The sequence below is a fragment of the Pseudonaja textilis genome, unplaced genomic scaffold (assembly GCF_049901715.1).
Source record: "Pseudonaja textilis isolate UNSWEBS1 unplaced genomic scaffold, rPseTex1.2 PTEXSCF26, whole genome shotgun sequence".
Lineage (NCBI taxonomy): Eukaryota > Metazoa > Chordata > Lepidosauria > Squamata > Elapidae > Pseudonaja > Pseudonaja textilis.
In genome coordinates, this window is record NW_028262877.1 from 428,325 (window position 1) to 451,718 (window position 23,394).

The following is a 23,394-nucleotide window of genomic DNA, read 5'->3' on the forward strand; positions in this document are numbered from 1 at the left end:
GTCCCCACCAGTCTGCATCTCTCTCCCCCGGCCTGGATTTACCGCAGCTGCTGGGTCTTCCCTGCTGGGGGTTAGGGCAGCGGGTGGTGGCAGCAAAAGGCAAGTGGGGGGTTAAAAGTGACCGGCAGTGGCAGGTTGGCGACTGGGCTCCAGAGCTAGCAGAGCCTCCCTCACCCAGGGAGATCAGGCAGGGCCACAGCAGAAGGCATGCAGCAATGGCTAGCCTGGCAAGTGGGCAAAAGCAGGCTGCAGGCAATGCTGCACATGCACGATAAGGACTGACTGGGCGCAGAGGGGAGGGGTGGGAGAAGAGGGGCAGGGCCAGCCAGTGGTGCGATTTGCTGGTTCTCTGAACTGTGCAGAATCATAACAACCGGTTCTATAGAACTGGACAGAACCAGTAGAATCTCACCCCTAGTTCCATCTCTCCAGACTTTTCTATTTAATATAGTCCTTAATAATTTAATAAAATAATTTAATAAAATAAAAACATGGCATTTCACATCATTCTGGCATTTTTAGGGAGAGGATCAGGCAACCAGGCTGGTGTCTGGTTACTACAGCTTCCTCCTGACCTCATTTCCTACTCATTCTCTCACACCCACCCACATGTTTAGCTGCTGTCAGTTGGAACAAGTACATCAATCATTTTTTATACAGTGTCATGTTCAGTATCTGTTGCTGAACAGCTGAATTCCTCTGAATTTTACAGAGGTCTCTTTAGCAATATTTATTGAAAGGGAAGGGAACTATAAGAATTCCACTGATTCAACAATTCCCCATTTTGAAACAGACAGATATCATTTTCTTTGACTCCTGCATACTATCTAAATGGAAATCAAATAAAAGAAACATGAACAATTCTTCCACTATCATAATGATGCTATATCTCATGTTTTTACATTTGTTCTGGCTGTGAGATGCTCCTTTGTGTTCAGCTCTGGTCTCAGAAGGATAATGTAGCACTTGGGGATGAAGATGCAGACCAGCAGACCAGCACTGGAGGCAAGGATGGAGAAGACCTGCACAGCCACCATGTGTTTCCCTTTGGTGCTCAGGTAGGTGGGCACAAAAGTCACCCAGACACTGCAGAAGACCAGCATGCTGAAGGTGATCAGTTTGGCTTCGTTGAAGGCCCCAGGCAGATTCCTGGCCAGGAAAGCCACCGTGAAGCAGACGGCAGCCAGGAAGCCCATGTAGCTGAGGGTGATGTAGAACATGACAACGGCCCCTTCGTTGCATTGCAGGATGATCTCTCCAGGCTGGGAGTGGAGGTCAGAGTCAGGGAAGGCGGGAGAAACTCCCTGCCAGATGGAGCAGATGATCACTTGGACAGCAGAACAAGAAAGGATGATGGAGTTGGCCAAGCTCTTCCCCAACCATCTCTTCACTTGGTTTCCTGGTTTTGTGGCCAGGAAAGCCAGCACCACCATGATGGTTTTGGCCAAGAGAGAAGAAACGGCAACTGAGAAGATGATGCTGAAGACGGTTTGTCGGAGAAGGCAGGTGGCTTTCCTTGGTTGACCAATGAAGAGAGAAGGAGATACGAAGCAAAGCAGCAGGGAGACCAGGAGGATGTAGGAGAGGTCCCGGTTGTTGGCTTTGACAAGGGGAGTTTCTCGGTATTTAATGAAGACGATTAAAACAAGGCCTGTGGTTAGGAACAAGAATAGGGCAAAAGATGCCAGGATGATGCCCAGAAGTTCTTCATAAGACAGGAAAGTTATCATTTTGGGGATACATTGGACTCTTTCTTTATTTGGGTATTTATCATCTGGACATTTGGTGCATTTTTCTGTATCTGAGAAAAAAAACAACAACCCTATATTTCTTTGTCCTTTGCATTTCAAGATATATTATACATTCTTTGGGAACAAGTGATTATCAGGAGCACTTTCTGGGATGGATTTCTTAATATCTCCAGAGACAAAAAATATTGTTAAAAAATATAGCTATGGTATATTTTTGACAGGCTATGAAATTGAGGGAAGGCTTAGGACTTGAAAGATTTCTTTTGCAATGTTCAGAATATTGATAGGAACCTCCATTACTAAAGGTAAATAATGAATCAATTAATCTTTCTAGAGAAACGTATCTGTCAGGTGTCAATTCTTGTCATACTTGCCTCAGAGGATGCTGGCGGATCAAGTGACTGCTGGAAATAATTTGAGATGGCCATTGGAGCAGTGGTGATACGGGTGCAGCCAGAAACAGGCATAACTGTCCATGCCACCACATTGTGCATCTCTTATATCAGCAATATCTTTTCAGGGTTCCTCAAAGGAAACCCATGTAGACCACATTGCAATTCTACTTTCAGGTGGTGGACCTAAAACCATTCCTCACATTTCAAGGAACTCAGGTGTTCCTAGAGAAGTAAATGTGGAGACTTCCGGTGGCAGGACAGGGACGTCCAGAGGTGGAGAAGCCCAGCTGTGGCTTTCGAACACCTCTTCTCACGTTTGGAGGGATCCCCAGTGGATACACGAAACCCGTAGAGCTTCGTGTCAGAATAGAGGACCCCCGGGTTGCTGTTTGGGGGAAGGCAACTCCCCAGCAACGAAGGAAGAGCCTCTGAGACCAGCGCGATTGAGCCAGCTGCCAGCTAATGGCGGCTCCAAAGTCCGGTCTGCCACTGAACTGACGAAGCAAAAAGTGACAGTCTGAAGGGTCTGAGCGGAAAAGGGCAGAAGGATTACAAAGCCGTGAGAGTGATCGGTCCGATTCTCCCTGTTTCATTGTGAGTAACAGGGGGGGAAGCTGGAGACAAGCGGCTAGAAAAGCAGTTTGAAAAGTGAATGGGGGATAAACGCGTTTAGAGTAGCTCGACACTCAGAGTGAAAGTGTGGATTGGAGCGTTGCTGTGGAGAGAAAAAGGCGGTGGGAATTTAAGAAACTCGGAAGTGGATTGCCATCCAGGATCAGTGCTTGAGAAGGCTGGAAGATTAGGAGAGGATTTTGGCTGTGAAGGAGGGCAGAGCGAGAGGTGGAGAGCCAGAAAACGTCGCACTGACTTTTATATGCAAGATCCTTTCCTCTCAGCATTATTGTCTATAAAAACTGATTTTTAAAGTGATTAATCTGAGGCGGATACCCAAAGTGACGGTGGATTGACGGTTGCTGGCAGAGGGGGAGAAGAGGAGGGAAGAAGAAGGAGGAGACAGACGGAAGCCTGGCCAAGACTGATCGCTGACAGCAATTAGTCAGCACTTCCTCCCCCTGCTTCCTTGGTGCGCCCAGGAGGAGAGACTAAAAGACCAAACGCCAGCCCTAACTCAGACTTGTTTTTCTATGGAACTAATCCTACAGATACGTGCTTAGTGATTTCCTATAATTGGAAAGACCCCTTTCCTCTGGCACTCTTTCTCTCTCTCCCTTTCTCTCTGGTCTTTCTTTTTTTTTATAATAGTTAAAAATACAAGTATAAAGTATAAAGTATAAAGCCAAACTGCTTGTTACAGGTATTAGGGTTTACAGATTAGACTCTCTTGGATATATAAAAATCTTAAGGACTGTTAATAGGGTTGTCTCAGATAGAATGGAATCTTAAATATTTATATATACTATAGGACAAAAGTATATATAGAGTGAGAAATTCTAGAGTTGGTTGTATGCTTTAAACAAGTATGATTTACTAGGGTAAAATACAATTAACTCTGGTATTTGAATTTAATATAGAGAATAATACATAATACATAATATTTGATTTCATTCTATTGTATAGCACCTATTGTATAGTATTGTATAGTAACTGATAACACTCTATTGAATTGGAATTTAATTTGCCTGAATGACAGATTGGGCCAAAGAAAGAGAGCTAAAAGTATCTGGGGTGTAAGCATAGCAAATAGATTTGTAATCACACTTAAAGGGCTATTACATCGAATGGTGATTTGGGATAATATTCTTAACATTGTCCAATTGCAAAAACAAATCTTAGCAGAGATGACTTCCACAACAACCACGGCCCTGAAAACAGGAAGGAAGAACAATCAGACCTTGTTGACAACTCTGGCATCTGCCTCCCCAACAATGCAGAAAACTATAGAAGAGACCTTGAAAGGAGAAAAACAACCGACTGTTACGAATGCCAACTTACAAGTGACATTATTATCCCTGCAAGAATCAATGCAAGAATCGATGTCTAGAATGCAGGAGATTATGATTAGGAATCATAATGAGACCAGAGCAGATATTCGCGAACTGAAGGAAGAAATGGGTAAATTAAAAGAGGAAATGAGAGCAGATATACAGAGAGTTGAAGATAGGGTTGGGACAATGCAATTGGTCATGGAAAGAACTGAATTAAAAATAAAAGAAATAGAGAACAGGACGGAACAAGTGGAGAGGAACCTAGAAAGGACTGAGGAAGATTTCAAAAATGTTAATAAAGAAATGGAAGATTCCTTGGTCCAACTTGAGATGGACAGAGCAGCTGCATACTTAAGGTTCCAAAATGTGGAGGAATCCAAAAATGAAGAATTAGAACAATTAATGGCAGGTTTGTTGGCTGAACTAGTAGAAAAAGAGAAAGATGAATTACTCAAGGAATTTGATGAAATCTATAGGGTGAATACCAGCTATGCAAGGCGTCACAATTGCCCAAGGGAGATCCATATCCGTTTTTCAAGAAGATGCATGAGAGACCTAATATATAGAAAGGCCAGAGATGAGAGAATATTATATAAGGGCAAAGAGATTATAATTCTTAAGCAGATTCCAAGTAAAGTGAGGGCCATGAGGCAAGAATATAAATTTTTAGCTAATTACTTAAATAAAAACGAAATCTCATTTAAATGGCTAATCCCAGAAGGGATGCTAATATCGTGGAAGGGAAGAAAAATTAAAATAGACTCAATTGAACAAGCACAAAACTTCCTAGAACAGCTAACAACCACGGAGGATCAACTCACTAGGGAGAAAATCCAAAGAAATATGCAGGAGGATCGTAACCGCCATAGGAACAAAGAAGAAGGATCTGTCCATATTCAAGGGAAAGACAACTTACATCGAAAGAGAAGAAACAACTCCATATCAACCACAAGAAGAGAGCCGTAGAGTTACGAGACAAAAAGCGAGGCAGACTTAAGTAATGGACGAAGGAAAGAAAATTCTTTCCATTAATATAAACGGCCTAAATTCAAGAGCTAAAAGGAAAAGGACTCTAACCAAACTAATAAAACAAAATGTTGATATAATTTGCATACAAGAAACACACGTTAGGAAAAGTGAGGAGAAATTCCTAGAGTGTCCAAAACTGGGAAAATTATTTACAGCACCAGCAGATAAACACAAAAGAAAGGCATCGCAATCTATGTGAGAGATGACTTAAAAGCGGAGTTAATCTGGGCGGACCCTGAAGGAAGAACGCTGGTAGTACAAATCTCGATTAATGGCATTACACTCTTACTGGTAGTAATCTATGCCCCAAATGATGATCAAGGTAAATTTTTTAAACATCTCCATCAAAAATAACAGAATTCGAAAATGGTAATATTATTCTGATTGGCGATTTTAACTCTATTGCTGACTACCGGAAGGATCATAGTAATAGGAGTAAGAACAAAAAGGGAATAGAGAATTTTCTAAGCCATGTAAGGATATGTTGAATGAAATGAATCTGGTAGATATCTGGAGAAAATTAAATCCCAAAAAGAACAGTTTACTTATTATTCTAACCCGCACAAAATTTGGACAAGAATAGATATGGCTTGGATAAACGGTGAATTGATTAATGAAATCAAAGATAGCGAAATCTTACCAAATGACTGGGCTGACCACAATCCAATTCAAATAACCTGGAGAGGTAGAGGAAAACCAAAGAAAAGATGGACTTTTAACACTCATTTAACAAAAGAAGAAGAATATATTAATAAACTGAAAGAAGAACTGAACTTCTTCTTAAAGGAAAATAATAATGATCTAACTTCAAACAAAATATATGGGACACATTTAAGGCATTTATAAGAGGAATAACAATCTCTTACAATGCTATGAGAAATAAAAGAAAGTATGCCCAACAAAGTAATCTACAACAAGAAATTAAAGATTTAGAAATCCAATTACAAAAGAACCCCAAAAACCAAAGAATACAGAACCAGTTAATAACAACTAAACACAAATTAAATTTACTGGAACAAGAAAAATTGGAGATTAGTCTGAAAATGACTAAACAAATCTACTTTGAACATGCAAACAAACCAGGGAGATGGTTAGCCCACAAACTTAAGAAAACGAAAGAAAAAGATTGATACACCAATTAATGGATGAGGGGGCAATATGCAGGAGGAGATAGAGAAGAAAAAGAGATTACTTTTAATTACTTCGAGAAATTATACAAAAAGAAGAAGTCTCTGAGGATAAAATAATGAAATACCTGGAGGAAGCGAATGATAAAGCAATTGGAGAGGAAGAGATAGAATTATTAAATCAAAAATAACATGGTCCGAACTGAAGTCAGCAATAGAGAAGCAAAGTAACAATAAAGCACCTGGACCGGATGGGATACCGGTAGAACTTTACAAAATTATCATAGAACAAATTGGACCACTGATGCTGGATGTTTTTAATGAGGTACTCTTAGCAGCCAAGATGCCGGACTCGTGGAGGGGAGCCTTAATTTCGCTGATCCCGAAGGAGGACCTAGACCACAGACTTATTAATAATTATAGACCAATTTCACTCCTGAATGCAGATTACAAATTATTCTCTTCTATAATAGCTAATAGATTAAAACAGGTTTTAAACACTTATATCCATGAAGATCAAAATGGATTTCTCCCATTTCGACAAATTAAGAATAATTTAAGAACAGTGATAGACATTTCAGAATACTATGAAGCCCTCCCGGAGAAGTAAATGTGGAAGGAAGGACACATCCAAGCTAAAAAGAAGAAATATTTTCTCTGGAAGTAGTAAAACTTGCCCAATCTGCCACAGCCACCTCTCTCTATCCAGCCCTTCCTTGTTCTTCTGTTTAGATAAGAAACGGGGCATTTTGGAAATAAACCAGAAACCAATTCAGCTTCAAAGTGTTTTTTAATTCACACTTTCATGACAATTCTCTCGATGGATCCAGTTCCACCAGGCCTCCCATTTTCCTCTAGTGTCACCCACCTTTCTGAGTGGAGAAGGTTCCCTCCGGACAAGGAACGCAGTCGTAGCAGCAAACTGGCTCTCCTTCTCGAGCCCTCTTGACAAATCCAGGATGACAACTTTCCACACATTCAGATTGAGGAAAGGACTGAGCAGGAAAAAACAAGATTGCCAAAGGAAATATGTTAGGACTCTCCGTCCATGGAAAATGGAGGTAAAAATGGATATTAGACAAGATATTAGATATTAGCCTCTCATCTTCACTTAAGTACATACAAAATCTCTCACGATTTCCAAATGGTTGGAGATATAACTTCTGGAAAATTCTTCCTTTAGTTCTTCTCTTTTGCTTTTGGCATCTCACATTGCCCCCCCCCCCCCAAAAAAGGGACTTTATTAAATAGAAAAGTCTGGAGAGATGGAACCAGTGGTGGGATTGTACTGGTTCTGTCTATTCTATAGAATTGGTTGTTATGATTCTGCACAGTTCGGAGAACCAGCAAATTGCACCACTGACTGGCCATGGCCCTCTCTGCTCGCCCCTCCCCTCCACTCCCAGTCAATCCTTATTGTGCATGCGCGGCATCGCCTGCAGCCTGCTTTTGCCCACTCGCCAGGCCAGCCATTGCTGCACGCCTTCCGCTGTCGCCCTACCTGATCTCCCTGGGTAAGTGAGGCTCTGCAAGCTCTGGGGTCCACTCACCCTCAGCAGGTAACACCCAGTATCTACGGTGAATCCAGGCAAGAAGCGAGATGCAGACTGGTGGGGACCAGAGCTACATTTAGCTGTACTGGAAGACATGTGGAGAGGCTCGTGTTCTCCTACTGCTGGGAGAGCAAGAGAGTCTTTCCCGGCACAGCTCAGAGCGGCAAAGAGAAACAGGATTCAAGCGGGCTGCTTCTCTGCCACACAGAGCTGCCCGTTTCCCTATTGGAGGGGAAATTGCAAACTTTTCACTGTGCTGGGAAAGACTCTCTTGCTTTCCCAGCATCAGGAGAACATGAGCCTCTCCACATGAGATTAGCTGGGATTCACGCAGCTGCTGGACCCTGCAGGCGGTGAGGCAGAGGTGTGGGGGAGAGAGACCAGGGAGCATGGCCCATTTGCCTACCATCCCTTCCCTCTCCCACACGCAGCCCCATTGTTGGACCCAGAATAATCACACCTGGTTGGCTTTGCCAAAACCACCCGGTTGCACGCATTAAGGCAACAGGCATTGTCTGTTTGAAGTTGAGGGAGAATTTGAGGAAGGAGTTGGGGGGTCCTGCAGTGGATGGTACAGGAGTGCCATTGAGAAGCAGGGAAGTGGCCTTCTAGTGGTCCGACCTGGTGTTCAGGCTGGAGGCGGGCCATGGGAAGTCAGAGCACCAAGGGAAAGGGGGATTGCCAGGGGAAACCACCCTCTCCTAGCAGAATTGGGACCATTGGGGGAGTCCTAGGAATTGGGTGAGTCGCACCGCAGCTCCTTGCCTTCTTAGCTTAGGGAATAGCCATTTTGTGCAAGAGGAAGATTGCGGAGTGGGAAGGTCTAACTGAGCATCTCCCCCGGTGTCTTTGCCAGATTATTTGGGCACATACAAGCGAGCTCAGTTAAAGGCACTGCTGTCGCATGTGAGCTCAGGCCTCAATCCTTGGCTCTGTAAAGCCAGCACCAAAGAAGTGGTCAATTAGATAAACCTGTGGTGCAATGCTCACTCGTATCTCGGCCACTCCAAGCCGTCTGACCTCAAAGCCCCTCAGGAGCTGCCGTTCCCAGGTCTCTAAGCACAGGTCACCTGTGCTTGGTCACACCCTCTTCACCTTGATGAAGTGGCTGGCCCTGCCCCTCACCCTCCCCTCCCTCGTCTGCCCTGAGAAGGTAAGGGTGACGGTGGGGGATAGTGAAGTGGCTGGGTCCCTATCTTCCCGATTCTCTCTCCCACTCTGTGTGTGTGTGTGTGTGTGTGTGTGTGTGTGTGTGTGTGTGTGTCCCTGAAAGCATGGCCAAGCCAGCAAGCTCTCCTTCGCACTCTTCGTTACTTCTTTCATTTCTTGTTTTTGGAATCCAGACTGGCTGAACAACAATCGCTAGACCGCAGTGGAAGTGTCCCTTCGGGCGACACTTCTCCTCCTCCTCCTCCTCCTCCTCCTCCTCCTCCTCCTCCTCCTCCTCCTCCTCCTCCTCCTCCTCCTCCTCCTCCTCCTCCTCCTCCTCTCATAACCGGTGGTTGTGGCAGGGCCGGGAGGGTGCATGCGCACGGGGAGATGCTCCTCAAGCAAATGCCAAAGCACTGCAAAACAGAGTATGGGGCAGGTGGCTGCTCACTTGAGGAGTGAGCGTCTCCCCACACAACTCCCCACACAACTCTTGATCCATCCACACCTGCTGGGTGCAAGAGGAGGAGGAAGAGGAGGAGGAGGAGGGTCGCCCGAATGGATGCTTCCACCACGGTCTGGCAATCATTGTTCAGCCAGTCTGGATTCGAAAAAGAAGAAATGAAAGAAGTAGCAAAGAGCACCAAGGAGAGCTTTTTGGCTTGGCCCAGCCACAGCTTTGAGGGAGACACAAACACATTCACAGACACAGACACAGACACAGACACAGACACAGACACAAACACACACACACACACACACACACACACACACACACACACAGACATACAGAGTGGGGGAGAGAGAGGGGAAGATAGGGACCTGGCCGCTTCGCTATCCCCCACCGTCACCCTTACCTTCTCGCACTGCTCCATTTTGTGAATCATCTATGGTTGAGTATCTCCTTCAAACTAGTGAGTAACCTGCAAGGGCTGGGGAATGTGTTACTAAGAGCTCCAGGTTTGTTTGCCCCTTGTGCCCAAACTAGCAAAGAACAAGGGAATTCTGTTGACCAGGGCCTGAATTCAGATGAATTTGAATCATGATTGGGTGGAGGTCCTTTTGGTCCCATTGGAGAGAAGCTTCCTCCTGCTTGGGGAAAATTGTCCCCTGAAAGGGCCGGTTCAAAGTTGTGGAGGTTCTTAAAGAGACCAGACCTGGTCAGACTTATCCATGCCTCTCTTTTACACACACACACACACACACACACACACACACACACACACCAAGTGGGGGGGAGGGGGAAGACAGGGAAAGAGGCAGAATGAGAGAGAGATACAGAGAGATACAGAGAGGGGAGAAAGAGAGAGAAAAATAGAGGGAAAGAGAAAAAAAGTGAATGAGAGAGGAAGAGAGGGACAAGAAAGAAGAGAGAAAGAGAAAGAAAAGAGAGAAAGGAAGCAAAAGGAAGAAAAGGGATAGACAGAGAAAGGGAGAGATGGAAGGAAGGGACAAAAAGAAAAAGAAAGGAAGAGATGGAGAATGGAGAAAGTGAATGATATATATGAATGGATAGATAAATACATGGAAGGAGGGAGGGAGAGAGAGAGAGAGAAAAGGGGAGGAAGGAAGGACACAAACCCCGGCTTCAGAAGACTCTTTGAAGTAGTGCAACAATCTAGGGCTGGCCTTCAAGGGTTCTCAGAGGTCATCTAGTCCAATCCCCTGCTCCAGCAGGAGATCCTTACAGAATCAAGGAATAGCAGGGTCAGAAGGCTGTGTGTGAGAAAAAAGGAGGAGCTTGTGCCGTGACGATACGGTTTGCAATCGAGCTCCTCGATTGCAGCCGATATCTCCGTTACCGGCCGGTCCAAAAGGACCTATGCTGTCCCGTAGGGACAGCTATTGTGAAGAGCGCATCCTGAGGATTCCGGGGATATCGCAAAATCCCTGGAAGTTCCGGGAGAAGCTCTTTTTGCTGGCAGCGGAGAGGCAGCCCCCATGCTGCTGAAGTCGGGACGGCTCCAGAAAGAACGGGTTTGAAAGAGAGTCTGTCGGTTGGGTGAGAAACTTTTTTTTTATTTAATTTGCTGAGTTCTGATAGTTCACTCTGATTATTAGAAGAAATCTGTGTGATTTTTTTTCTTTTTTTGACAAAACTGACTAAGCGGCGTTTTTTTTTAAGGGAGACGTCAAAGAGAGGCTTCATTTGCTCTTTTTTTTTTTCTTTGCTTCCGGACTTCACTGCTATTTACTGGATAACTGGACTGTTTCTTTTTATATTTATACGTTTTATTCTCCCTTTGGATTTTTCACTTTTAGGCTAGAGGCTCCCTTTGTTTATTTTTTATTCTTTTTTGCCTTTATATGTTTGTGTATTCCTTGCGGGCTTTTTTTTTTCTTCTAATTATGCTGTTCTGAGAGGAGGGGGGAAAGTGAGAACTAAGAAACTTTGTAACACTGCCAACTAAAGGCTTGGAAACATTTTACTTGAACTGGAAAGAGACGAAGGACTTCTTCTCAAGGACATCTTTTGATAAGATAGAGGAAAGCACATTGTAGAATATTATTACAGGTGTCTTTCTGGATTCTTGTCTGGCTTAGCTTTGAAGCTTGTGGGAAAGAGAAGGGAGTCATAATTAGAGCCTTGGACAATTAAAAAGAGTGCAGTGTATTGTTGCTTACTTTCTTTTTCTAATTCTTTTTTTTAGTTCCGCCACCCCCTCCACCAGCATCAATTTATATTTTTATTCTAGTAAGGTTTTTATTTTTAAGTTTGATTTATTTGCAAAGGGAAGCCTCTGAACTTTTTATTTTTATTTTATTTTGATTTGATTTTATTTTATTTTTTCTCCTTTCTATTTGGATTTTACTTTTCTCTTTAATGTATATCAATGGACTATTCCTTTTTTCTCTTTTCAATTGAGATTTTTTTGGCTGGATTAAGGTGTGGAATTTGAAGAAATTTATTCTTTTTGTTTCTTTTTCTCTTTTTCTTCTTTTTGGCTTTGGCCTTTTTATTATTATTATTATTATTGGGTTTTTATTTTTATTTTTATTTTCTCTTGTGGATTACCTTTTAATTGGAGTAAGGTCAGGAAGAACTTGAAGAATCTTTTCTTTTTTTCTCTTTTTTGCCCTTTTTCTCTTTTCTCTTCTTTTTCCCTTATTATTGGGGTTTTTTTTTATTATTATTGTCTTTTTCATTTTGGACTATAATTGGCTACTTTTTTGGATTAAAATTTGAAAGAACTTGAAGAGCTGGAACCATTTAAAATGAGTAAGAAACTTATATCTTCGGGTGCCTCTGTGTCTACTTCTGCCTCCCCACCATCTGGACAGCGTTCAATTCAGACAATGTTAAAGCAAGATAAAGAAAAAGAACAAGAAAGAGTAACTTTACAGATGATTATGCAAGGAATTCAAGATCTTAAGATAAAAACAGATACCATTGAACAAAGAACAGGGAGGACAGAGGAAAAAGTGGAAAGTATTCAACAGATGATGGCAAAGTATGAGGAGAGACTTCAAAAAGTCGAAGAAGGGGGCAAACAAAGAGAGGAGAAGATTGGAAATATTGATAATAGACTAACAGTGATTGAACAAGAAAAAAGTGGGATGCTGAAGTGGGAGTTGGATAGATCAGAATTCTATCTCAGATTTCAAAATATAGAAGAAGAGAAAGGACAAGATTTGGCTGCGATAATGGTAGGAATTTTGGTGGACGCTTTGGAGATAACAGAAGAAAAGATGATGGATGGAATAGATGAGATATATCGAGTTTTTACAAGATATGCGATGAGAAATAATCTGCCTAGAGAAGTCCATATTAGATTTACTAAAAAATCCATGAAGACACAAATTTTGCAAGTGGCAAGAGAGAAGATATTGAAATACAAAGGTAAAGAAATTTTGGTCTTAAAACAAATACCTAGAAGAGTGAGAGAGATGAGAAGAGAATATCGATTCCTGACCAAAATGTTATTGAAAAAGGAAGTGACTTACAGATGGCTGATCCCAGAAGGACTGATGTTTACGTGGCAGGAACAAAGACATAGAATTGATTCAATTGAGAAAGCAGAACTGTTCTACGCAGAATTTTTTGGAGGGAGAGAAGGAGAGGCAGAAAAGGAGGTTTCATTAATTGAACCTCAAGAGGAACAAATGGAGATTGGAAAAGAAGAAGGTGCAGTAGGTGGACAATTGGATATTAAAGATCAGCGTGAACCAAGACCCACGAGAGTGGTTAAATCTAAATATAAAATATAACCATGGAAGAGAAAAAACTGATTACAATGAATATAAATGGACTGAATTCAGCTGCTAAGAGAAGGAAGATTTTCCATAAATTAAGGAAACTAAAGTTTGATATAATTTGCCTACAAGAAGTACATATTAAAAAGCAACATGAACAATTGTTATTACAACCAAAATTAGGGAAATTGTTTACCTCTTTGACTCAATGTAAGAAAAGAGGGGTGGTTTTATATATTAAAGAGGCTATCCCAGTAAAACTGATTTATACAGATGAAGATGGGAGAATATTAATGGTGGAAATAATGGACAATAATAGAAAGATACTTTTGACTGCAATCTATGCCCCGAATGATAAACAAGAAGAATTTTATAAAAAATTACATACAAAGATGGCTGGACTGGACTATGCTAATATAATTATGATGGGAGACTTCAATGGAATTGTGGACAATAAACTTGATTATATTGCAACAGCAGCAAAGTATAATAGAAAAACTCTTCCTAAATCTTTTTTTAAAATGACAGATGAATTAACTTTAAAAGACATATGGAGAGAAAGAAATGTTAAACTTAAGCAATATACGTTCTATTCAAATAGACATTTATCATGGTCCAGACTTGACATGATTTGGATCTCAACAGACTTAATATCTAGCATTCAAGAAGTAAATATTGAAACAAGTACTTGGGCTGATCATAACCCATTGACAATTAAATGGAAGGGACAAAAAAAAAGATCGAGATGGACATTAAACAATACTATTTTAAAGGAGAAAGAATTTATACAATGGATGGAGAAAGAATTGGCTTTTTTTTTTAAAGAGAATAGAAAAGAAGATACTTCAATACAGAATGTTTGGGATACAATGAAGGCTTATGCCAGAGGCTTGATAATAGACTATACAAGAAAAAAGAATATTAGGAAAAGGCAAGCTTTCAAAGCCTTGGAGGATGAATATAAAAGACTCGAAAAAGAACTGCAGAAAATGCCACAGAAAAAAGATGTTAAACTGAAACTGGATATAGCTAAACATAAAATGGACTTAATAGAGAAAGAAGAACTGGCACAGAAAATTAGGAATGCCAAACAGAATTATTTTGAAGATGCAAATAAGCCAGGTAGATGGCTAGCATATAAGTTGAGAAAGGAGAAAGAGTCGAGGAAAATATTGCAGTTAATAGATGACCAAGGTAAAACTTGTCATGGCAGCAAAGAGAAAAAAGAAATTATTCATGATTTTTATAAACATTTATATAAGAAAGAAGATATTGATGAGGAGAAAGTTAAACAATACCTGCAGAATGCAAATCTACCTAAGATACCTAAAGAGATTGAAGAAATGCTAGAAAGCAATATAACAATGATGGAGTTAAGCCAAGCACTTAAGAAACAAAATAATGGAAAGGCACCAGGTCCAGACGGGTTTCCTGTAGAATTTTATAAAACCTTTCAAGAATCATTGTGTATTCCACTGTTAGAAGTTATGAATGAAGTTATGTTAAAAAAGATGATACCTAAAACATGGTCAGAGGCTTATATTACACTTATTCCAAAAGAGGAGGCGGACCTACTTCAAATCAAGAATTATAGACCGATTTCTTTACTAAATGCAGATTATAAAATTTTTGCTTCAATATTAGCAGAAAGACTTAAAAAGTACTTGAATAACTTTATCCACCCAGACCAAAATGGGTTTTTGCCAAAGCGACAAATCAGAGACAATATGAGAGTAATTCTGGACACCTTGGAATACTATGAGGTGCATCCTGAAAAGCAAATGGCTTTGATATTTTTAGATGCTCAAAAGGCATTTGATAATGTGAATTGGAGATTTATGTTACTTTTAATGGAACAGATGGGCTTTGCTAGAAGATTTATTCAGGCAATAGAAGCAATTTGCAATGAACAAACAGCTAAGGTAATGATGGAGGGAGAATTTACAGATCCTATTAATATAAGAAAAGGCACAAGACAAGGTTGTCCTCTTTCTCCCTTGTTATTTGTATTGACTTTGGAAGTGTTGAACAGAAATATTAGAGAAGATAAAACTATAAAAGGAATGAAAATTAAAAAGGAAGAATTTAAACTACAAGCTTTTGCAGATGACTTAGTTTTTATCTTGGAAAACCCTATAGAAACAGCCTTGAAGCTGTTGGAAAAGATAGAGGCATATGGGGAGGTGGCCGGTCTGAAAATAAACAAAGATAAAACAAAATTTTTGTCAAAGAATATGTTGCTAAGACAAAGAGAAGAACTGGCAGAATTGTTAAAAATCCAAGTTACAAATAAGGTTAAGTATTTGGGGATATATTTGACGCCAAGATGTAGTACATTAAAGGAGAACAATTATATTAAACTTAAACAACAGATAGCCCAAGATCTGAAAAAATGGGAAAACCTACAATTGTCATTAATAGGAAGGATTTCAACAATTAAGATGAACATTCTACCCAGAATTTTATTTTTGTTCCAAAAAATACCAATTAGGCTTGGAAAAGACTATTTTGAGGATTTAAATAAAATTGTTTTGAAGTATATATGGCAAGGCAAGAAAGCAAGGATAAAGTTAAAGCTTTTACAGGATGCCAGATTTAGAGGAGGGTTTGGCCTGCCTAATTGGGAGTTGTACTACCAGGCTGCAAATTTGATGTGGGTTAAAGAATGGATAACATTAAGGAAAACTAGATTGTTGATATTAGAAGGTCATGATTTGTTGTTGGGTTGGCATGCTTTTTTATGGTATAAGGGAACCAAAACACAGGGGTACTTTAGAAGACATTATATACCGGAGTCTCTGTGGTTAAACTGGGAAAAGACAAAAAAACAATGTTATTTGAAAATTCCAGTTTGGTTATCGACGATAGAAGCGTTTTCTTACCCTATAATTTATAAAAAGGAACAAACAGTTAGCTATGGGGAATTACTAGATGAAAAGGGTGAACTTAAATCAATGCAAAAATTAGAGGAACAAGGTGTACAGATGAATTGGTTTTCATATTTGCAAATACATTCAAAGTATCATGAGGATTCCAAAACAGATGGATTTTATGATAAACAAACTGATTTAGATAAGATTTTGATGGGTTCTGATGAAAAGGTGATTAAAAAATTATATGGTTACTTATTGGAAATTAAGCTGGAGGAAGAACAAGTTAAAGAAACTATGATTGCTTGGGGGAGGAACTTTGGATATGGGATTGATTTAGAGAAATGGCAGAAATTATGGTTGCAAAACTATAAAATGACAATGTCTACAGCCTATAAAGAAAATTTGCATAAGATGTTTTACAGGTGGCATTTTCCCCCGACAAGGATAGCAAGAATGTTCAAGAAAAAAATCCGAAAAATGCTGGAAATGTCATCAGAAACCTGGTTCATACTACCATATGTGGTGGACTTGTGAGGATGCTAGAAAATATTGGACTAAAATCCACATGTGGTTGGAAAAAATGACAAAGAAGCACATAGACTTGAAACCGGAGCTTTTTTTATTGGGAATCTTACCAGATGTTTATAGTAAAGAGTTGAAATATTTGATTGTAAATGTATTGACTGCGGCTAGGATTGTATTTGCAAAAAATTGGAAAAATGAGAAAATTCCATTGCAGGAAGAAGTTATAAAGAAAATATTGGAATGTGCTGAGATGAGTAGATTGACTTTTGAAATCAGAGAGCAAGAAGATAAACAATTTTATACAATTTGGGATCTTTTCTATCAATAGTTGAATGATGAAATACAAAAATAGAATATTTGAAATGTTAGACAATAAGGAATAATATTGATTTCATTTTTCTTTTCTCTTTTTTGGTATTGGATATTATATTTATATAATGGTTTTCTTTTTCCTTTTTTTCTCTTATTTAGGATGGAACTGGTATGATTATATGATTTGTTTTAGAATAAATTACTTAAAATATAGTTATCTCACAAAGGCATGATTGAATAAAAGTATAGTCAAACTTTTTTTTTTAATAATGATATGATGATTTATAAGTTTGTATTGACAATAAGAGTTATTATATAAGGTAATTGTAATTATGACTGTGAAATGAATGCACAGAACTGATGAACCAACCGACTCACTGTTTGTATATAAATATGGGGGAACTGATGTTTTAATGTTTTGTCTGTTTGTTTGTATGTTAAAAAACAATAAAAACTTTTATAAAAAAAAAAGAAGGCTGTGTGTGTGTGTGTGTGCATGTGTGTTTGTGTGTTTGTGTTTATGGTTGTCAAAACTCCAAAAACAGGTCAAGGAGCTCTGGGGAGATCAGTCATAAATTAGAACACTTGCTAAGCAACTGGTCTTTAAGCAAGGACCAATTGTACTTGGTTTGCCAGTCACATGGCCACATGGCCATGCCCATCTGGTCACATGGCCACCAAGCCACACCCATAAATTAAGCCACGCCCACAGAACCGGTTGTTACAAAATTTGAATCCCACCCCTGGATGGAACTGAGAAAAGATTTCAGCATTAAGTGATAACCAGACGGTTCCTCCTCGTGACCCCATTAACACGCATTTCTCCCCTCTTCTTACACCCATAATTTGAAGGTGTGATATCAGAACAATCTTGATAATTTCAGGTGAACTGAAAGCCTTGCAGCTGCTTCCTAGGAGCAGAAGGCCCATTGCTCCATCCCAGGGAGGGTGAAAGGGAGGCATGGAGAGCTCTGGCCAGGTCTGGCCTCCTTAAGAGCCTCCCAGATTATGGAGCTGCCCCTTCAGGGGACACTTTTCCCCAAGCTGGACGAGAGGAAGTTTCTTTTCCCCAATGGGGCCAAAAGGATCTCCATCCAATCACGATTCAATCCCATCCAATACGGTCCACGCCTGGATTCAGAGCCCGGTCAGTAGAATTGCTGCCTTCGTTGCTCTTCTGGGCACAAGGAGCAAACAACCAGAAGCTACTAGGGACACATTCCCCAGCCCTTGTGGGTTTCTCACTCGTTTGATGAAGACCCTTAATTGTACGTGGTCCACAACATGGAACAATATGGAAGCCTCCCAAGCAGCCTAAGGGAAAAGTCCAGTTTCTCCTGCCCAGATTCAATTCTCGGTGAAGGTCAATCACCTTTGGGGAATAGCATCAGCCCTCTTGAAATGGGATCTCAGGCTTTGGAAAATGGAGAGAAGACAGCAAACTTTCTCCTACCTTGTTAAGCAACTTTAGCCGTGAAAGAACATCTTCGTCGATAGAAAGTCTCTGTCTTTGCAAATACGCCACAGTCTCTTTCCTGGGATCATCCCTGGGAAGAACAAAGAAGCCCGAAATGCCCAGATCTGCTGCTACCTCTCCATTTGGGTCCATGTACAATTCAAAGTCTGAAATATTGACAAACTCATTCTTCTCCAAGAAAGGATGGAACTAGAATGGAAACATGCAGCAATTTTAAAAGCAGAAAACTTTGTTTATTATCCCAGACGCATTTTCAATATTTAATCTTTCTTCTGTAGTTGTCTAATTTACACACATGCTTCTGTGGAAAGGGAACTTCATGAGGACAGTGGTGACACCCAAGCAGGAAAAGCCCAAAGGGAACATCAGGCCAGCCATAAAACAAACTTGCATAGGAAAAGAGATTTAATAAAAGGTATTGAAAGAAGCCCCCTAGACAAAAGCCAAGTAATTAAGAAAGCTAGGGAAACAAGAAAAAGAAATCCCTTACAAACAACAGGTCATGCCAAATTAGCAAAACAAATAGACAAAAGACACGGAATAAATTCCATAGCAGACAGGAGATTGCCACCAAACAAATATAAGAAAACATTAGGATGAAACTGATAATCCAATCAAACCACCCCGCGGAGTTTACCCTCTGGCGGAAATGAAGACAACCCGTGACAGGATTTAAAACATTAAGAAATACAAACAGAAGCATTCACACACAAAAGGAGAAAAGGTATAAAAATTAGGGGCTTATTATACAAAGATGGCTAGCCCCAGGAACGCAGACTTCTTGCTATCTCTTGCCTTCCTGAAAAATAAAAGGAACCCACTTCCAAGCAGTTGTCTCTGTCTTTAAACCGGAGTTCTCCCAGCAGGAAAACTGAATCCTCAGAAGAAAGGCATTTTCCAGCCTTTCAACACTTCATTAGGAAAATAGATGTTACCACTATCTTACAAGTGAAGGGAAAAAGTTCACAAAAATTTGTCGCTCATATTTTGACAATATAGATTTTGACAAAATATAGTTGAACAACAGAAAAAAGGAGATTTATGAACTCCCTGAAAGCAACAGGTTGCTTATCAGAAACACGGATTTGTCAGGAAGAAAATTGTCAGGGTCATCCTCTCCCAGGAAGCCCAGACAGGAAACCTGAGCTAGGCCCACTTCGCTGTAATGCTGCACTGACAGGATTTGGGGAGTCAGAAAGTACAAATCTCCCACCGACCCTTTTTTTTAATGCAGCTGTACGTGTCCTCCTCTTATCTGGTTCTTCCCCAGGCAGAATCTCTCCTCCACCCCACAAAAGTCATTCCCTCCTATCACAGCCTTTCTAAATGGGTTGTGGGAAAGGGAGGGATATAAATTATGTGCTCTATGCAAGTCATCCTCACATATTATTTCATTTCCCAAATACATTGTGGAAATACTGCTGATATAACTCGATCTCAGGAAAGAATAATAAACAATTTTGTGATGTGATCAGAAACCCAGTTAAGTGAGGGGTGGATGGTATGATAATTAAGTGGATAAAAACTGATTTTAAAATGGTACTCAAATAGTCTTTAGTTTTGTTGGGTATAACATTGATACACCAACTAAGTTTGGGTGAATAAATATATAAACCAAGGTTTAAGTGTTTGTAACTTGTAGCTTTAAGCACCAAACTGCAATGTAATTAGCTAATTAAGGGTGCGGTTACAAAATGGCAATAAAAGGCAGTAAGAGAAACGTATCAGTTTACTGCTTACTCCTGTTTGAGACCTCTGCTTGTTACTGCTTGTTGGCTACTGTGCTGGATACTGTTTGTTTGCTACTGTTTGAATACCGTTTTTGCTGAACGAAAGGACTATTTCCTTGGTGAGCTGATATCCTGTGAATACTCAGCGTTGTCTTCAAGAGAAAGGTATCGGGAGGAGAAGATATCTTTACAAGCAGATAAGGATATAGTACTGACTAGTAAATGGACTAAGTTACTGAATGGATATATTTGTGAATGACATATGGACTGATTGACAATGCTTAAACTCTGATTGGATTAAACAACTATTTAAAACTACAAACAGTGTTTGTCTCCAGTGTGTGTATACTCTTGGGCCCTTCCTCTCTCATTTGGCTGCCTGGCTTGACTGCTGCTGCACATTCTGCTTGGGGGTTTGTCCCCAAACACTAACATTGGTTATGGGCCCAGTGAGCACAGTCTAACTAACCAGGATATAGCAGTGAGAGTTGGTGTGAGTTGCACATTACTGTAAAAACAAACTGTTTTTCATTAGTTTTTAAATAGTTATATATCTGAAGAGCAATGGCACAAGTAAATTTGCCAAATCTGTCCATGATATCCAGACTAGATGGAACAAACTATGTTTCATGGTCAATGAAATGTAGTTTACTTCTACGAAGAGAAGGTTTGTGGGACATAATAACAAACCCACCAGATGTGACTAACTTAGATCCTGATGTTGAAGAGGATGACAAAAAGATACAAGACTATAAACGAAAGAATGAGCAGGCTTTATGCATCATAGGACTGACTCTCTCTGACCAGCAACTTATCCATATCCGTGGAGAGGAAAATGCTGCAAACTGCTGGGAGAACCTCAGGAAGATATATGTTCGGGACAGTGTAGGAGCTCATATATATCTTACACACAAACTATTTCGAACACATCTTCAGAAGAATGGAGACATGTTAACTCATTTAAACTGTATGAAGAGCATTTTTCAGGAATTACAAGAAAAAGAGCTTATATTTAATGAGTTGCAACAAGTATACATCATACTGTCTTCATTAGATCAAAGCTATGATGATTATGTGACTGCTTTAGAAGTATTGCCAAAAGATAGTTTATCATTAACCGAGATTACCGGCAGGCTATTAGAAGAAGCCAGAAGAAGGTGTGAACGTGACCAGCTGAGAGAAGATAAACCTAATAAAGAAGAGAAATCATCTTCAAAGCTTGAAAGAAACCAACTTAGTAAATTAAAGCACCCGGAAGAAGAGAATTTATCTTCGACGGCATACACAATTAAAAAGTGTTTTAATTGTGGAGGCAGAGGACATTTGGCAAGATTCTGCAGAAAAGAAAAAAGCCAGAATGTAAAAAAGCCAAAGAAATCCTTTGAACTAGCCACATTTAGCAACTGTGATGTGAAGAATGATTTATGGGTGGTGGACAGTGGTGCATCCCACTGCATCACGAGAGATAAGACAAAATTTATAAAAATGTCTACAAGCTCTCAACATATATCACTTGCTAATGGCTGGAACCTCAAGGCCAAGGGAGAAGGTATTGCATACTGTCCATGCTTAAACCAGGATATAAAAATGTTGTATGTACCACAGTTAAAGGTGAACTTGCTTTCTGTAAGGGTATTAGACAAACTAGGTTATGTAATTACATTTAAGGATAATAATTGCATAATTGAAAAAGATAACAAAAGGGTAACTGCAGCTTTAAATGGAACATTGTATGTATTACATGATAGTAAGAAAGGGGAGGCACAGACTGTATTTAACAATATAAAGCCTCATAATGAATGTATCCATTTATTGCATAGGCGTTTTGGGGCATGTAAATTTTAAAATGCTAAAACGTACAGTAGAGTTATCTGATGGAATAAGGTTAAAACCTTGTGATAAATATTTGCGTTGTAATGTCTGCTGTGAAGATAAGAGTAAAATATTGCCTGCAAATAGGCTAAATGGTTTCAAAACTAAAGAACCTTTAGAAGTAGTATTTGCAGACATTATAGGTCCAAAGAAACCCAGTATGGGGGGGTGCTCGATATATACTGAGCATTATGGACCATTATTCTAGATATGGGTTTTGCTACCTAATGAAAAGCAAAACTGAAACATATCAACATTTCTTCAACTGGTTAAAATTTGCAGAAAGAAAGACTAAACGGCAACTGATAACCCTGGTGACAGATAATGGTACGGAATTTGTTAACAGCAAATTCCAGAATAGATTAAAGGTAGCTGGAATAGAGCACAAGAAATCTGTACCATACAGACCACAACACAACGCATTTATTGAGAGAAGAGGCCAAACACTACAGGCAATGGTTAGAACAATGTTAACTGATTCTGGGTTACCTGATTCTTTGTGGGGGGAGGCCACAATGTGTGCTAATAACATATTGAACAACGTTGTTAACACAACTACTGGTGAAATACCATTCACCATGTGGCATGGCAGGAAGCCTGATCTGAGTTACCTGCACACATTTGGTGCACCAGCATGGGTGCATATCCCTACACAACTCAGGCGTAAAGGGCAACACAGAGCTAAACAATTATTCTTCATTGGTTACCAAGCAAACCATAGGGCATATAGATTTTAGGAGAAAGGCACATCTAAGGTATTATGTAGTGCTAATGCCCAATTTCTAGAGCACGTAGGATGGGATAAGTTAGAACAGGATAACAATAAAGAAGTAATTATTGAATCCTATAGAAATCCCATTAAGTATCCCTGTAACTTTAAGAATAAAATAAAGAGAGAAATACAGGAAGAGATAGAGCCCATAAAGGAAGAAATAGTACCAATAGCTGAGCAAGCTGAGGAACATGAACAGGTAGTAATTCAAAAAAGTCCTCATACAAGCCCTGTAATTCCCAGAAGAACTATACGAATATCTAGACCGCCTGATAGATACCAGGCTAACACAGTGTGCCAGATTAATAAAGTTCCATGTACTGTAGATGAAATAAAAATGTATCCTACTAAAGATAAGGAAAGTTGGTATGCAGCAATGAATAAGGAATTGAGATCCTTAAAGGATATGAAAGTATATGAAAATGCGAGATTACCTGTTGATATAAAACCCATTGGCTGCAAATGGATTTTTAAGATAAAAACTGAAAAAGATGGTAATATAATCCATAAGGCAAGATTAGTAGCCCAAGGTTTTAGACAAAATGCCAATGACTATGATGAGGTATTTGCACCTAGTCTTAAAGCAGCAACATTAAGGGCAGCTTTAGTGTGGGCAGCAAACAAAAAAATATATAGTTAACCATCTAGATGTAGAAACTGCTTACTTGCACGCTCCACTAAGACATACT

At 39.9% G+C, this 23,394-nt stretch overlaps 1 protein-coding gene across 7 annotated transcripts in view; it reads right to left on the reverse strand.

The window, feature by feature from the left end:
- Nucleotides 1–766: 766 nt before the first annotated feature.
- LOC148123667 (vomeronasal type-2 receptor 26-like) overlaps nt 767–23,394 on the reverse strand; it is a 35,776-nt gene continuing 13,148 nt past the window's right edge. For 2 of the 7 annotated variants that reach the window (XM_087919103.1, XM_087919100.1), the window contains 3 exons: nt 18,308–18,520; nt 7,117–7,243; nt 769–1,801 (listed from right to left, as the gene is read on the reverse strand). In XM_087919103.1, the coding sequence (XP_087775229.1) occupies nt 891–1,801; nt 7,117–7,243; nt 18,308–18,520 (1,251 nt within the window). In that variant the 3' untranslated portion in view covers nt 769–890. Of the gene's footprint in view, nt 1,802–7,116; nt 7,244–18,307; nt 18,521–23,394 lie in introns of all 7 variants that reach the window. The other 5 variants (XM_087919099.1, XM_087919098.1, XM_087919104.1 and 2 more) reach the window with 4 other exon arrangements.